General features: G+C 34.5%; 1 protein-coding gene across 1 annotated transcript in view; it reads left to right on the top strand.

The window, feature by feature from the left end:
* The first annotated feature begins 681 nt into the window (after window positions 1–681).
* Window positions 682–16,699, top strand: part of LOC148954742 (uncharacterized) — a 45,902-nt gene continuing 29,884 nt past the window's right edge. The window contains exon 1 of the mRNA XM_089086492.1: window positions 682–738. Within this exon, the coding sequence (XP_088942618.1) occupies window positions 682–738 (57 nt within the window). The remainder of the gene's footprint in view (window positions 739–16,699) is intronic.

The following is a 16,699-nucleotide window of genomic DNA, read 5'->3' as shown; positions in this document are numbered from 1 at the left end:
CCTCAGCGTTTTTGTAACGAAGGTTGGTTTGCTTTGGAAAAACACTAAATTTGTCCCCTTTTAATAGAAGCTACTTGCAATGTTCAATTTCTTTAAACACTTTACAGTGGTCGTTTACCTTAAGGCTTCAGCCACTAAAGCGAAAAAAGAAAACTGTTTACCTCCTCTGACTTCAGAAACCACCAGACTCGGATTCTAAAAGTACTCTGGAAAAACGTCAGAATCAGGTATTAACATCACGTGATAGTTTTCTAATTATGAATATGGAGGGAGAGTTCTGGACACTTTTATATAAGGTCAGATAAAATAGTTGTTAAGCAGCTATGGGATTGAAGCTTCGAAGCAGGGGCAAGAATATATTTTCTTCGGGTATCTGTTTTTTTTTCTTTTGAGAAGTTCACGATCCCCGACGACTTTCAAGATATCCTCGGATTCTGATGGCAACCCAATGAATTGATCTTGGGCCTTTGGATGTGTACTTTATTGCAGCGTGGAGTAATTTATTTTCCTTTCACAACTACTAAGACTTGAGACTAAAGAAACGTCAAATCTGCAATAGCCGTGGCTGATTCGGGAAAGGCGGAGGCGGTAGCTGAAGAGTGTGTTACCAAAAGGATTTCCTCTTTTGAGTATTGCGCTATTCAGCTATTTTAATCATTTTGTTTGTGAAAGCAGCAGAGCATGGACTTGTATATTTATGTTTCGGTTTTCCTATCCCTGGGCCCGTTGCTGTCAGACGTGAGTAAATTTGATTTTCTGGGACCAGTGTGGGACATTTGCGTTTTTGAAAAGATGGTGTTCAAATTATGTGGGCTCCCATTTTAAATAGGAGAAACATATATATTGTAAGAAGAAAAAACAAAGATATGTACAAAATAAACAAAGACATCATCTGATGATAAGTATTATTTTAGGTTAAATTAATAATATGGAAAGCTTTGGTTAAATTAAAAGTAAATTTAGTAAGTATTTAAAACATAATATAAAAAAGTAGTCTTCTAACACAGTTGTAGTTCTACCTCGATGTAACGTAATTTTAGACAAAATGGGCTAATTTAAAAGCCTTTCATCCTTCTATTCAGATTTATAAATTGTTTTGGAAATTTTGGAATCGTTTTGTTCAAAAACAATCATTGCTGTGTGTTGTAGTTTGACCATGACCAAAAAACAAAATGAATAGATTAAAAATGGGAGATGCCAATTTCGTAAAATTTTCAAAGGATTACAACTCAGCAAATACATTCTAGCCCTAAGAAGCGAGAAGCATTTTCTCGCTTCAAATTTGAATTTTCAACTGATTGGTATAAACATTATGACAACTATAATTCCCAAACCTATTAAACTGTATGTGAGCCAGTGTCGTATTCAAGTTTTTATTTCTGGAAGGGTTGGTTACAAAAAAAACTTTTAAAAATGCATCAAAAGTTTGTTTATATTAATTTTTTTTACGTTTTCGAGTCGGACAAACATTTTTTTTTTTTTTTGGGGGGGGGGGGACAAACTTCCCAGTTCTTCTCCCCCTGGATACAGCCTTGATGTCAGCCCTGGAAAGTGAACATGACATTTTAGTTTCTGATTGCTTATAGATTTCCATACAATTTCTTCAGAAACAATGGCCTCTACCATACTAAGTATTGAAGGTTCTTCTTCCCAACGAAGAGAAAGTAAATCCAAAAACAATCAAATATAAACTTGGTGAAGTTCTAGAGTTCTAGGGATCTCTTTGCTATCTAAGAAAGAATTTGAGTTGAAGAAAAAAACTGTTGGGAATGAATTCAGAAAACCAATTAAGCCCCAAAGACATGCTTTCCAGCTCTTAACTATTCTCTTTCCCTATTTCTAAGGCTTGAAAAACTCGGTGCAATGGTAACTGAAAACTTAAAACAACAAAATTTTGATATCAATAAAAATATAAAAATCGTACTCTAGATACATCAAATAATTAGATTTTTATGTCGATTCGATATACATAAAATTCATTAAGTTTATTGCTACCCTTCAAAGCTAGGAGTCTGAGATACTTTTTATGATTTTGAAAAAGAGGGAAAACCAACAAAAAGCCAAGGAATCTTAATGGAAATTGCATCATCAGAGTCTGTATATTAGAGAACTTTATTATGGAGGTTTCAATCTCCCATCTGTAAAGTCTGAAATTTTGTATCTCTTACCAGAAGAAAGATCACCAAGTTTATTTTATTTATTTTTTTATAAATTTTTTTCTCTATTTTCACAAGGGGTGATCTTATCGAGCCAATAATCCTAGAAGATTGGAAGGGGACTCATCATAAAAGAAATAAAAAGTTCTAGTGCCCTTTTTAAGTGACCGAAAATATTAGAGGACAACCAGCCCTTTCTCTCTCGAGGTCATCTGATAAAATTTTGAGATAGCTACCTTTCTCAATATAGCTGAAAGATCCAGTAGCTATGCCTCTGGGGATGGCATGGTCTCCCAGAGATTCTTGGTAAATAGCTATAAATTATGAAATATGCCCATTGTTTACATACAATATTTGCTATTGACATATATATATATATATATATATATATATATATATATATATATATATATATATATATATATATATATATATATATATATATATATATATATATATATATATATATATATATATATATATATATATATATATATATATATATATATATATATATATATATATATATATATATATATATATATATATATATATATATATACTTCCCGGAAGAAATTTTATACGGAGAAAATTTGCCGATACTTCTTTGCATAATTCTTTTCATTTTTCCTACTTTTGGCAACTCAATTTTACACGTGGAGATGTTGCAGGAAATTTGTCTAGGAGAAATTGTTAGTGGGCTTAGTTTGTTTGGAGGGATTTTTCCGTGAGGGGGGGGGATATTCCACGGAAGAAATTCATTATTGCGGAATTTTCTTCGGGAGAAATTTTCATGGGGTATTTTTTCGCGGGAAAACTTTCCATTGGGGAAGGATTTCCGTGATCAAATTTTGCATGGAGGGGGAGATTTTTAGCATTTTTGAAAAGCGATCAGAGATTAAAAAAGAAAGTCTTTTTTTCAAATAGAAGCAGGCTAAGGAGGTTTTAGAAGAAAAGAGCTTTCCATAGAAGAATTTTTCCTGGGGGTGGGGAATTTCCACGTAGGGGAAAAGTGGATTTTCCGGCATTATTTGTCAACGATCAGAGGTTAAACAAAAAAAACTGAGATTTTTTTTTACATCAACTGAAATTAAGGGCCAATATTAACAATCAAAAGGAACAGAAATTATTCAATATATTAGGGGGCTGCCCTCTCCTCAATACCTCGCTCAGTACACTAAAGTTTGACTTTTTCCATTTCTTTAAGAATGAATTCTGAAATACAAGGGCCGTATAATTAGAATAAGAAGCTTTTTTAAAGTATTGCGGAGACGACAGCCCCCTTGTATAAGGAATAATTTTTGTTAATAAAAATTTCTGTTGCTCCTTACTTTCAGTTAAAAAAAAGTTTTTTCTTTTGATTTGAATAAAAGACAATAATTAGCCTGCTTTTTTTGGATTATTTATTTTACCGGATTTGTCAAAATGGCTTACAGATGGTTAATATTTAGTCTACTCACTGGTATGATTTTCAACTCAAATATTTGCCGAATATGAAATGAGGTAGACAAATGTAGACGGTCTCTAGACTACTTCTATATGTAACAAGAACGCTTTGTTTCCGTGAATTTCATGCCGCTATTGACAAAAGTGAATAATAGTATTTTGTGTGTCGAAACTGTAGTGTCAATAATCATACACGGAAGTAGAATAAACTTAATAATAAGGAGTGTCAAAATTATATCGTTGAACTACAGCAGAGTTTTGGTTTTATGTTAACTTTACTGTGCAACCTTGCACTGAGCGTTACATCAACCGCTACATAAATGCATAAAATTGGTACACTGAAATAAATGTTAGACTAGGATAACTGATGCAAGGGCACAAACAATATACACACACATGTATATATATATATATATATATATATATATATATATATATATATATATATATATATATATATATATATATATATATATATATATATATATATATATATATATATATATATATATATATATATATATATATATATATATATATATATATATATATCATCAAAAGAACGTGACGTTCACGTCAAACATAATTCATTGTAAAAAAATATATAAAAAAGGTCAACACTTCATTAAAAAGTCAAAAATAAAAACAAAATAGAGAACAATAAAATTAATGAAAATACATAAAAAATATGATTAGCCAAAAATTTAGTTAAAAAGTCAAAAAGAAAAAAAAATAAATAGATAACAATAAACTTAAAGACTAATTTTCCTGGCTATTGTACAACTCAACAAAACTCGTAACAAAACTCTTCCGATACCTTTCATGTTTAGCGGGGATGGGAGTCAGTCTGGGGACTTTTTGGGATTTTATACGGGAAGGTCTGTTGCGGGCAGAAAAGTAGGACTCGGGGATGATGGAACGTAATCGAGGAACAGACAGGGTCTTGGTACCGAAACGAAGGCATAGGAGGTTCCTTCTCTCGGCCAACGTGGTGAGATTGAACTTACCTAGAAGATAATGATATGAAACCTTCCCTTCACCATTTATGATTCTAAGTGCTCGTTTTTGGATATTTTCTATCTTATAGATATGCTCTGAAGAAAGACCAAAATGCCACATTGGACAAGCACACTCGAGTCTTGCCCGACTAAAAGAACAATAAAGTTGGAGACGATCCTTAGGGAGGCAAGAAAATTTTAACAAAAGTCTTAAAAGGGAAACCGAAAGGGAAGGCTATTTTAGGATATTTTGAACATGGGCATCCCACTTCAAGTCAGTGGTTATTGTCACCCCAAGTAGTTTAATGCATGTGACAGAGATTTTGGGAGGAATGGGGCTTGTGAAAAAAGGGAGTGATTTTAAAAAATTAACTGTCATAACTGACGATTTATTAGCATTAACTTTCATCTTCGACAAAGAAGCCTCCTGGGTGGCATCGTCAAGTAATGTCATAATTGAGCTTTTAATATTTCGTCGACAAACCTCAACTGCATACAGGTCGTCCACATACTTCCATTGCTCTTTTTGGTCAGTCATGAGGCTATTAACCACTATAAGAAATAAAATGGGACCCATCAGAGCTCCCTGAGGCACCCCACAAAAGAAAGGAAGGGGATCGGAATTAATATTTTTATATTTAAGCACTTGAAAATTATTTGTTAAAAAGGAGGCAACAATTTTAACTAGAAAGCAACTCACTTGAAACTCCGTCAGCAGTTTATTTAAGAGGATTTTGTGGTCAATTAGGTCGAGCGCTTTCTGGAGATCAATTAATAAAAGATTCAACCAAGTATTGGGGTTTTCAAGGTATTAAGAATGGTGTCAAGAAGACTAACAAGATAGTTCAACTTAGAACCTCTATCATGTTGTTTCTTTCTTTTCGATCAAACAAGCCACTGTACTTCGTGAAGGCTACTACTCTGACCCCTTACCTATTTGTGTGACAATTGAGTGCAATGTCGAAAGCAAAACCCCGCAAGAGGAAAAGTGGTTTTATGTTCAAGACCGGAGTCACGTTGATCGTCAGTTATTTATGTCCGAGTGTGACACGTTACTCAACAAAATTAAAGTTCCTTTTCATCTACTTAGTTCAGAATGCAGGTCTTGTATTAGTGAGTTGAAGATCGAAATACAGCTCACGATTTATCTTGCAGAAATAAACCACGCGCTTCGACGTGCAGAAAAGTGTGCAGTCCCATCTAGACGCGTTCGCAAAAAGACGGAAATCACCGACTGGTCTAAAAATAAAAGTCTTGTTGCAGCTTGTAATTCAGCTAAATTGTGGCTCTAAATCTGGAACGAATCCGATAAACCGCGCTTCGGTACAATAAACGAATTGCGTCTGAAGACGAAAAGAAAGTTCAAAAGAGCCCTTAAAGACCACAAAATAATGTTGATTCAAAAAAATGTTGATAAGATAGCTAGTGATCCTTCGCTTCTTTGGAAAAGTTTTAAACGCAGTGACCGGACTTCTGTCGGTAGCATTCCAGAAAAAAGCTGGATTGATTATTATAAAAGTGAGTTTTCGTCACTTGACCTTGTTGCAGAAAGTAAATATGAAAAAGAGCTTGACCATTTGCTTGCTAATTCTATTCGTTCTGCTTTTATAGTGACGCCGTCTGATATTGAGTTTCATGTTAAAAAATTAAGAAGAAATCTTCTGCCGGTGTTGATCTGCTAAACACTTTGAACATTGTAGTAGTCTTTTTTTGCAGCACCTTTCGTTACTTTTTCAAATGTCTATTTCTTCTGGTAGTGTGCCTTAACAGTCTTGCACGGGGCAGATTACGCCTATACCGAAAAAAGGGAAAAAGGATCTCGATGATTGATGCTTGAGCACTACTTTTAAAATATTTGAGTCTATTACTCTTAGAGGTATTTCCCAAAAGTGTTCTGTGCCTGCGCATCAGTTTGGTTTTCAGAAAGAACTTAGTCGTGAGCATGCTCTTTTTTCCCTTTTTACGATTCTTGCAGATGTGGAAGGTTCCGGGGATTTTATTATTATATCTGCACTGGACATTACCAAAGCATTTGATTTGTGTATTTGTGCCCAGATTTTGGTAGAAGCTCTAAAGAGAGGGGTTAACTTCTCAGTTATAAGGTGTCTTCGATACATGTATAAACATCTTCGTGCCAAAATGAAGCTGTCATTCTTTTTAATAAGTAAATCATTCCAGCCTACGATTCTTCTGAGTCCACCTGAATCTGCGGGGGTTTGGATGTCTCTTTTCCTACGTATGCTGATGATATCCTGAATCTGAGTAACACCTTCTTTGGTTTTGAGAGCACTTTCTCGATGTCAAAGCTAGAATATCAGCAGATTGGTTTAAGTTTTAATGTGGATAAAACTGTAGCTGTCGATTTCAACCTCAAAGGATACTCTGATAAATCCCTCCAACTTACTGAAACTTGAATCCCCCTCTCTAAAAGCCTTATTTACCTGGGAATGCCCATTGGAAATTCAATTAAGGAAACTATTAAGCTTGCCATTCAAAATCTTGAAAAAAAGACAAGGTTATCTTATGCGTCAATTGTATCTAATGTTACACACCTTAGTCGTTTCTATCTTTCTAAAACTTATAATAGTCTATCTGTGCCTCATCTTATTTCTTTTTCTCCTATTTGGCAATTTTTTTCTGCTTCAAAAAAAAAACTTGTTCATCGGATTTATATCAAATTTGCTAAATTCTTTTTACATATGCCCCCTTGCACTAGTAAATCTTTTTTGTCCCAAAAATTTAAGCTCATTTTCCCTTCGAAAATTATTGATAAAAGAGTAAAAGATTTTAAATCTTCCGCCAGTACACTAAATCATGATTGGTCCTCTTTATATTTATTAGTTTTTTTATGTCTTTTGATTTATGTCTTATCTTGTGATTATGATATATGATTTGTGATTATGTTTATGATTATTATGATTGTAAAAACTAGTTATTTTTTTTCAGTGTACAAGTTTCCTTGTCTTTTTTCATTTGTTTCTCTTATGTACTCTGTCATTTAGGGGACTTGCGCCCTTTTTTGTTTTGACAGGTTATAAATAAAATAAATTGAATTGAATTGAAAGTGTGAAGTAGATGTCTCCTTCAGGTTTCCAAATTGTTGTAAGTCAATAAGTTCAAGAATTTCTGCCTTTAGCTATGAAACCCTCATACATGTTTGAAAAAACTGGGGTTAAGGTGATTGGTCGAACTCCAGTAAAATCGTTCACATCTCCCTTCTTTTGGATTGGAGTAAAATAGCCCAGCTTCCAACACGACGGGTAACATCCAGAATTACTAATTTCATTAAAAATACTAACAAGAGGCGTTGATAGTTTATCGGGAAAAGCTTTTATTAGATCAATTGGGATATAAATGGGACAAACACTAGTTTTTTTCAGTTTCTGTATTTATTTTATTATTTGTTTCGCCGAAATTTCTGGGATTTTATGTTTTGGAGTTTCAGCGATTAGCTGATTTTCCGAGAGATGGGGGACGTCTGCACAATGCTAGCTAGGTGTTTATTAAGCTCATTTGCTGTCTTTTCAGGCATCATATGATGACGTCATTTATTGCAAATGACGTCATGTATGCCTAATAGAAAATACTTCATGACATCATATGATATCATTCATTTCCGGGTTGCAGTGGTAGCTAGAAACCTAGGGAACTTACCTCTATATAGGAAACTTACCGCCTCTTGGCTTGAAAAAAGAAAAAATATATTGGCTAGAAAGTAAAAAAAGTGGCTGAAACCTAGATATTTAGTGTATGTTGCATCTTTTCTCTCTCTTTCATTCTCCTCAGATAGATTGACACTGGAACATCGTAGAGAGCTGTTTAATGGCTCATTTTAAGTGATATTGATGTGGTTAAAAAATATTTTCGTAATTTAAAAAATTACAAATTGGCTTCCTGGTATATTCTGGCCTAAAGACCAACTTAGATAGGTAAGAAGTTTGAGAAAATTCTTTAAGAGCCTTCATTTTGGAATAAAAAAACTATTTATGTAAGTGAAATCATTTTTATACACATTGGTATTGCAATGACGTTGTCACACTTGTCACGCTTATGAGGAAATATTAAAGATTTTTGGGCATGGAGTAGTACATTAAATTGCATAAAAGAGCAAAAAAAAATGGTAATTACAAAAACATTTGAATTAATTATTTCAAAGGAATTCCAACAGTTTCAAAACCTTAAAAAAGAAAACCAAAATAATGAATCTTAGTAGAAATCCCTATTAGAAATTGTACTTTCTAAAATATTTTTGAATAGATTCAGTATCAAAAGACATTAAATTGCCCGAAGAAAAAAAAACTGGTATAGCGATGATGATTGGGTTTTGGATCTACCTTACCATTTAAAATAAAAATATGGACTAGTTAAGATGATAGTCAATACCTTCCATACTTTGAAAACCAAAAACCTGGACTAGATAAATTGTTGGAAGAAAATAATTTTTTGTCCCACCTCCTGAATAATTAAAAGAAACAAAAGTGGTAGTCAAGGCTTTTGAAAATCAAAAACCTGGACTAGATAAATCGTTGGAAAAAAAGTTTTTGTCCCACGACTTGAAAAATGAAAAGAAACAGAGGTTCGGCAACATGTCTTTCATAATGACAAAAGACAAGCCGAGGCAGAATTTAAAGGTCCAATAAAAAATGTAGTTTTACAAAGGCACCACTTCTAATTCAAGGTCTATTTGGATGTCATGACATCAAGAAAAGGCTCAAATTGTCTGCGTTTAGAAGATAGTGACCGTGAGAATCTATATATAGAAGCCTGCCGCGTGCCGAGTGTCGGGGCCCGGCGGCATCACACTTATAAGTAAAAATTGAAGATTTTCATTTATGACTTAAACAGCTTAAATTGCTAACAACTTAAATTGCTTAACAGCTTAAAAGCAATAAACAACATTAAATTGCTTAAACAGCTAAAAATTGGTAATTGCAAATATATTTGTGTATATTTTGATAAGGGATTAAAACAATTTCAAAAGCTTAAAGTAGAAAACAAAAGTTTGAAGCATAGTAAAAATCGTTGTTCGAAATCAGACTTTCTGTAATAATCAAATATTTATGAATAGATTCAGTATGAAAAGACATTAAGTTGCCTAAAGAACAAAGAAAGTGGTAGTTGCAAAATAGTCGTATATATTTTAACAAGGGATTACAAAGCATAAAAAAAACTTGAAAAATAAAATCAAAGTTTTAAGCTTGGTAGAAATTGTTCTTAGAAATTGGACAAGCTGTAATAATGAAATATCTTTGGATAGATTGTAGTATGAAAAAAATTTAATTGAGTAAAGAGCAAAACACTGGTAATTCCAAAAATATTTGTATATATTTTAACAAGGAGTTACAGCAATTCAAAAACCTTAAGAAAGAAAACCAAAAGTTTGAATTTTAGTAGAAATTGTTGTTAGAATTCGGACTTGCTTTGACAGTCAAACCAGAGGTAACGCTATAGCGTTGCCTATAGTAAAGGCCATACTGCTCCAACGTTTTATTATTACTTATTAATTTTTTTTCCCCAGAGGCACTTCATATAGAAGGGATCGTCGTAGAATCTTCAAAGAAGGCTCATTCGAATGGAAATCGAGAGTTTTGTTCCCTTTTTAAGGGCCAAAAGGGATTTCAGGGCAACTAGCCCCCCCCACGCCTCGCACTCCCCCCCACACCGCCCATCACAATGATGAGATAGCCATTTTTTTAAGCGTAGTTGATTTCTAGATAGAATATTTCGTTTTAAGGAGGTAACTCCCCCACAACCCTCAGGACAACGGTTTTAAGTTATGCCCGGGGGCCATATAAGAACAATGTTGGCACAATGTATTATTTATTATTTTTTCCTTTAGAGCAGGGCACTTCATATCGAAGAAGTTGTCGTAGAAACTTCAAAAAGGGCTCATTTAATGGGAAATTGGAGTGGCTTGTGCTCTTTTTAATAGTCAAAAGTGATTGGATTGCACTAACACCCGTTCCACGCCCACCGTTTCCCGAAACACATCCAATCAATATTTTGAGACAGCCATTTTGTTCACCGTAGTTGATTTCCAGACAGAAATTATGTTTTTGAGGAGGACACTCCCCCACAGCCTTCAGGGCAAGGGTTGTAAGTTATGCCCTGGAGGCATATAAGGTTTTAATAGAAGGTGTTGTCGTAGAAACTTCAAAAAAGACTCATTCAGTTGGAAATTCAAAGGGCTAGTGCCCTCTTTAATGGTCAAAAGTGATTGGAGGCCAACTAACCCCCTCTCACGCCCACCTTTTCCCCAAACACATCCAATGAAAATTTTTATATAGCCATTTTATTCAACGTAGTTTTAAGTTCTGGAAATTAGGTCTTTGAGGATGACAACCCCCCCCTCAGCCCTCAGGTCAAGGGTTATAAGTTAGACTCTGGGGGCATATATGGTTTTGTATGGACAGCGTAGTCGTAGAAACTTCATAAAGAGTTCATTCGATTGGAAATTTAAATGGCTAGTTCCTTTTTTAATAGTCGAAAGTTATTCTAAGGCAACTGACACCCCTTCCACGCCCACCATTTCCCCAAACAAATCCAATCAAAATTTTGATATAGCCATTTTGTTCAACGTAGTTGAAAGTTCTGGAAATTATATGTTTGAGCAGGACACTCCCCCTACAATCTTCAGGGGCAAGGGTTATAAGCTATGCCCTAGGGGCATATATTGTTCTTATGTAAGGAATACTCATTTAAACTTCAGAGAGGACTCATTTGATTGGAAATTGAAAGTTCTAGTTCACTTTTTAAGCGTCAAAAGATATTGGAGGGTAGAAAGCTCCCCCCCCCCACAACCTCGTTTTCCCAAATGCATCCAATGAGAATTTTAAGATAACTATTTTGTCTTTAGAAATTGGACTAGCTTCAATAATCAAATATCTTTGAAAAGAATGATGTATGAAAGACATTAAATTCTTTAAAGAGCAAAAAACTAGCAATTGCATATATATATTAGTTGGCAATTCAAAAAATTTAGTTTCATGTATCATGAACTTTTAAGTAAATATACAAAAAATTATAAAGAAATACTGAATAATATTTTAATATAATTTCTCTTGCGCTTTTCTTTTTTGGATGTTTGAGTTTGTAGGGGTTTTCAAACAAGCTTCAGGATCTTTAAATTGGTAATTGGTTCCAGATACCAATAAAAGATACATCTGGACATGTCTTCATTTGTTCCAGAATGGTCTCTTTCAGTGACCTCTGGGATTTTATTATGGAAACATTGAAACACTTTTTGTACGTAATTTTTAATAGCTTGACTAGTATGCATGTATTTCACAAGTTTTACCTGACATAGGGTTACCATATAGATCTTATGGTAGAGGCTCCACCGTGCCGGGTAAAGAATGTAAAGCCTTGAAATCCATTAAGGCAGGTAGTATTTCTTCTGATGAGCCCTAAATGGAAGGTTCTACTTGGAAATATTTTGCTAGATTTAAGGTGCTTTTGCTGGTAAATTTACAACGACTTACATTTATTGATGACGACTTTGCATGGATTTGGACATTTCTATTTGGTTGACTGTTCGGGTATACTGTTTGGTCCTAGGTAGTTGGATAGATGGGTAAGGTAAAAGCCTCGTTCAAGTGCACATTTGTCTCAATTGCTGGATTGTGACGACAGTTTTTTTTTTTTTTTTTTTTTTTTTTTTTTTTTGCCAAGTAATTACCTCTTAAACATAATATGTATATATTTTAAGAAGGAATTACAACTCAAAAACCTTAAAAAAGAAAACCCAAGAGTTCAGAGCATAGTAGAAATCGTTGTTAGAAATTGGACCTGCTGTAATAATCAAATATCTTTGAATCGACCGCAGTATGGAAAGACATTGGATTGCGGAAAGAGCTAAAAACGGGTAATTGCAAAAATATTAGTATATATTTTAACAAGGGATTACACATTAATCTTAAACAATATAACCGAACGTTTGAAGCTTAGTAGAAATCGTTGAAAGAAATCGGAGTTGCTGTAATAATCCAATATCTTTGAATAGACTGCAGCATGAAAAGACATTGGATTGCGGAAAGAGCAAAAAACGAGTAATTGCAAAAATATTAGTATGTATTTTAAAAAGGGATTGCAACAATTCATAAACCTTTAAAACTAAAACCAAAATTTTGAAGCTTAGTAGAAATCGTTGTTAGAAATCGAACATGCTGTAACAATCAAATATCTTTGAATAGACTACAGTATAAAAAAAAAACATTTAATTGAGAAAAAAGCAAAAAACTGGGATTACAAAACTATTTGTATATAGTTTAACAAGGGATTGCAACAATTCAGAAACCTTAAAAAATAACACCAAAAGATTGAACCTTAGTAGAAATCGTTGTTAGCAATTGGACGCATTGCTTTTCGATCTGAACATGCCAAAAGACTTTTTCTGCAAGCTGTAACTCCCGACCAGCGTCAGATTGATTTTAATGCTTTGCATTTCAATTGAAATTTTTTTCAATTGTCGATGCAGATATTTGCGTTAAGGGCGCCCTCTTCCAACGAATAAAATTAAGCAAAAAAATATTATGGCCGATAACTACGTAGCTGTTACACGACTTCTCAACGACTTAGCTTCGGAATGGAATACAGTCATTGGCACAAAAGTAATATTAACCTTCACATTCATCGGATCAACATTCTGCTTTGCTGAACATTTCGAAGACATCTTGGCTATTGTTTGACGCCTTGTCTCCCCCTGATTTATTTATAACTATTACTTGCAATCGTGATTGAGCCGAAATTCAAGAAGTAGCACGTATTATATTTGATGATAATAACTTTATCATAGACAAGTCCAATCAAGATCGTCTCGATCTAATTGCTTGAACACCGAAACTAAAATTTGGGGAAAAAATCAATGATATTCTTATAAGACAGATATTTCGAAAGGTGGCAGAAAACGTATATACAATTGAATGTCAAAGACGCACATTACAGCATATACATTTGGTATTGATCATGATTCCTTGTGATTGAGTCCGAAATCATTTCAAAATTGATGATCATATTTTGGCTGAAATTCCAAATGCCAACGATCCTTTACTAAGAGAATTAGTCTTAAAGCACATGATTCATAATCCACATGGTGAGTTAAGTCCAAATGCGAGTTGTACGATCAATAAAAATGGAAGATTGCAGTGCCGGTTCAATTTTCCAATGCACTAGAATTCAGTTAAAGCTAAAGCAGATGATGGAAAACCAAAGTATTGTCATCTTTATGATCCCAAATTAAATGAAATAAATTCCACATGACCGTGCTGTTTTCGAAGAAACTTCAATAATCACCGATTTACTGATGAAATCGTCATGTCGCCATGTAGGCTATAATCCTTTTATTAAAATAATTTCAATGTCATAAAAATTTCAATGTCATATCAGTGCCGAATATGTTGGCAGTATAGGTTAAGCAAAGTATTTATATAAACAAATTTAAAAAGGACATGATATTGTTTCAATAAAGATTGCCAAAAATCAATGGTATTTGGTTAAAGAATGAAGCAGACACCTATTTGGACAGACGCTGCATTACACCAACTGAAGCCTGCTGGCGACTATTTAGCTACGATATCCAAAAACAGAGTCATGTCGTTCAACGTTTGAAAATTTATTTACCTGGACAATATCGAATGCAAGATATCAGCCAAGTCCAGAAAAATTTGGCAGATATTGGATAACAGTGCTCAATACTGGAACTGTTTTTTCTACACAACAAGGCGTTGACACAGATGAAAAACGAGGAATTTCCCTATTATTGGGAAATGTCCAAACATTTTAAATGGAATGGAAAAACAAGTACACGGGAATCACGAATCCATCAATTAAGTGTTGTTATTGCATTGTTGCATCTACAATTTTATTATTGCAATACTACGTGTTGGGGTTCCTCCCCTGTTTCTTTTCCTTTCAGATAAATGACCTGTTTTCTTTTTCTTAATTACATTTGCTTATAGTATAATTTCAAAAGATAGGTTAAATTCTCGTTGCTAAGTTAGACGTGTCGCAATAAGTAAGCTTTGAACCAAGTTTATTTTTGTACTTCCTGGTTTGGGAGTCATTGAAAGATAAAGTCAAGAGGTAAAATTGAGTTTGAATGGGGATGGAGCTGAATGGCTGGGCCAAGTGAATGTCCACCCATATGAAAAGTTGTGTGAAAAATATTATTTTGTTTTATTCTGCGTTAGACCCCGTTCGGGGAGATATATTTATCTGGGATTATTTTGACCCTTTTGGAAGAATACAAGTAAGGTATTTTCTACAAACTGTGTACTAGTTTCCGTAACCCAGGCAGGGTAGGAATAGAGCTACGAGGTACCGTCATTATTATATTGACAGGGAGGTTTGTTACCTCCAAGGAGAGAGTTAGAGATTTTCTAGCCGTAACCAAAGGCGGGTACATTTGGCTTTAGAAAGTGGCCATTTGACCACTCGATCGCATTATCATACCCTGGGACAGGGTATACTATAAATCGGGTAGTACCAAACCCGATATTTGCAGAACCGGTGTGGTAGACGCGGGAACCACATTATAATTTGGGGCCGGGACTTTCCCCTCTAATAAGTGATGACACCCGTACATTACCACGCCAGTGGCGTTGTGGCATACCGGTATTACTGCCAGTGGCTAAACACCACGAACATTGGTTGGAGCCAGAAAAGGTCCTATCAGTAAATCCGATATTTACGGAACCGTTGGGGTGAGAGCGGGAATCCCACTAACATTTGGGCCGACAAGGGATTCTCTCCTTCGAGTAAGTGGCATAGCAACCTTTCTGCGCCATTTTTGCATCAATAAGTGGCGACACCCGTACTTAAACACCAATACTACGTATTGTAAATACGATGGCAATAGAAGGTTGAAATTATAGTTTTTGGGTGGACCGATATGTAATGGACAACTTTGAGAACTAAAGATGACCAAATCTTGGAATTTCTAAATTCTAGTGAGTCAGCTGCTGCTGGAGTCATTGCTGCCAATGGTTCTACTGCTACTGTCAAAGATCCTAATTGTATTGAGAAAAAATATTTTCCATAGATTGACCAGGTGGCACCGGTAAAAAATTTGTTTATAAGGCCTTGGATCACATTCTGTGTGGCAAAAATTGCCAAATAAAATATATGGCTTATACAGAAATAGCATAGACTTTATTGCCATTTAGACTATCAACACACATGGCCTTTGACTTCAAAGTTCTGCTTACATCAGATTCAATTTCTAGTTAAGACCTGGTTCAAACAAAGCTTTAGAATTAATTCGAGTGGAATTTTCTCTTCTTGATGGAGCACTGATGCTACCCAAATGGGTTTATAAAATATGAATCAGTTGTTGTGGTTCATTACAAGTCCAAACTTGCCCTCTAGATGGAAGACTCTAGTTGCTGATGGTGATTTCTGACAGTTTTTCCCAGTTCAACTATGAAGCAACGGTAGTGAAACACTTCAATCGTCAACGAAAAAAGTCATACTTGAAAGTATTTAAAATAATTTTCCTTAGAAAACAATATGTGGGTCGATCAAACAGTTCGTGGTACAGAACTGTAAGTAAGGAGCAACTCGACTCTAAACCGGAGCTCTAAAAAAGAAATTTTGATATCAATGAATACACCAAAAGAATCAGTTTATTATGCTGATATCAGTTACAAGAGATTCATCAGGTTTAGTGTTACCCATCAAAAGTTACAAGCCTGGTGAAATTTACCTGATTTTTGAAATAGGGAGGGAAACCCCACAAAAGTCAAGGAAGGGAGCGGCTGTTCTCTGTTTACATTTGAATCTTAGAAGGGTACTGGAACTGTCAATTTTCAATTCATTGAGGCTACTTTAAAATTTATGCGACCACTTCCCATAAAAACATTATATTTTAACAATTTACAACTTGTTAACCCTGAAGGTATGTTTACTTGAAATTTGGAATTTGAGTAAGATGGCTATCTCAAAAGGTTGTTAACCCTGAAGGCATGTTTACTTGAGCTTTGGAAGTTTGAGCAAGATGGCTATCTCAAAATTTTGATTAGACATATTCAGGGGAAAAGGCTTGGGGGGGGGGGGGTTGCTGGGTGCCCTCCAATCACTTTTGACTCTTCTTTTTGTAAAATG

The sequence above is a fragment of the Artemia sp. Qi Xiang Cuo genome, chromosome 3 (genome assembly GCF_049724085.1).
Source record: "Artemia sp. Qi Xiang Cuo chromosome 3, ASM4972408v1, whole genome shotgun sequence".
NCBI classification, from domain to species: domain Eukaryota; kingdom Metazoa; phylum Arthropoda; class Branchiopoda; order Anostraca; family Artemiidae; genus Artemia; species Artemia sp. Qi Xiang Cuo.
This window is presented reverse-complemented; position numbering and strand designations above follow the sequence as displayed.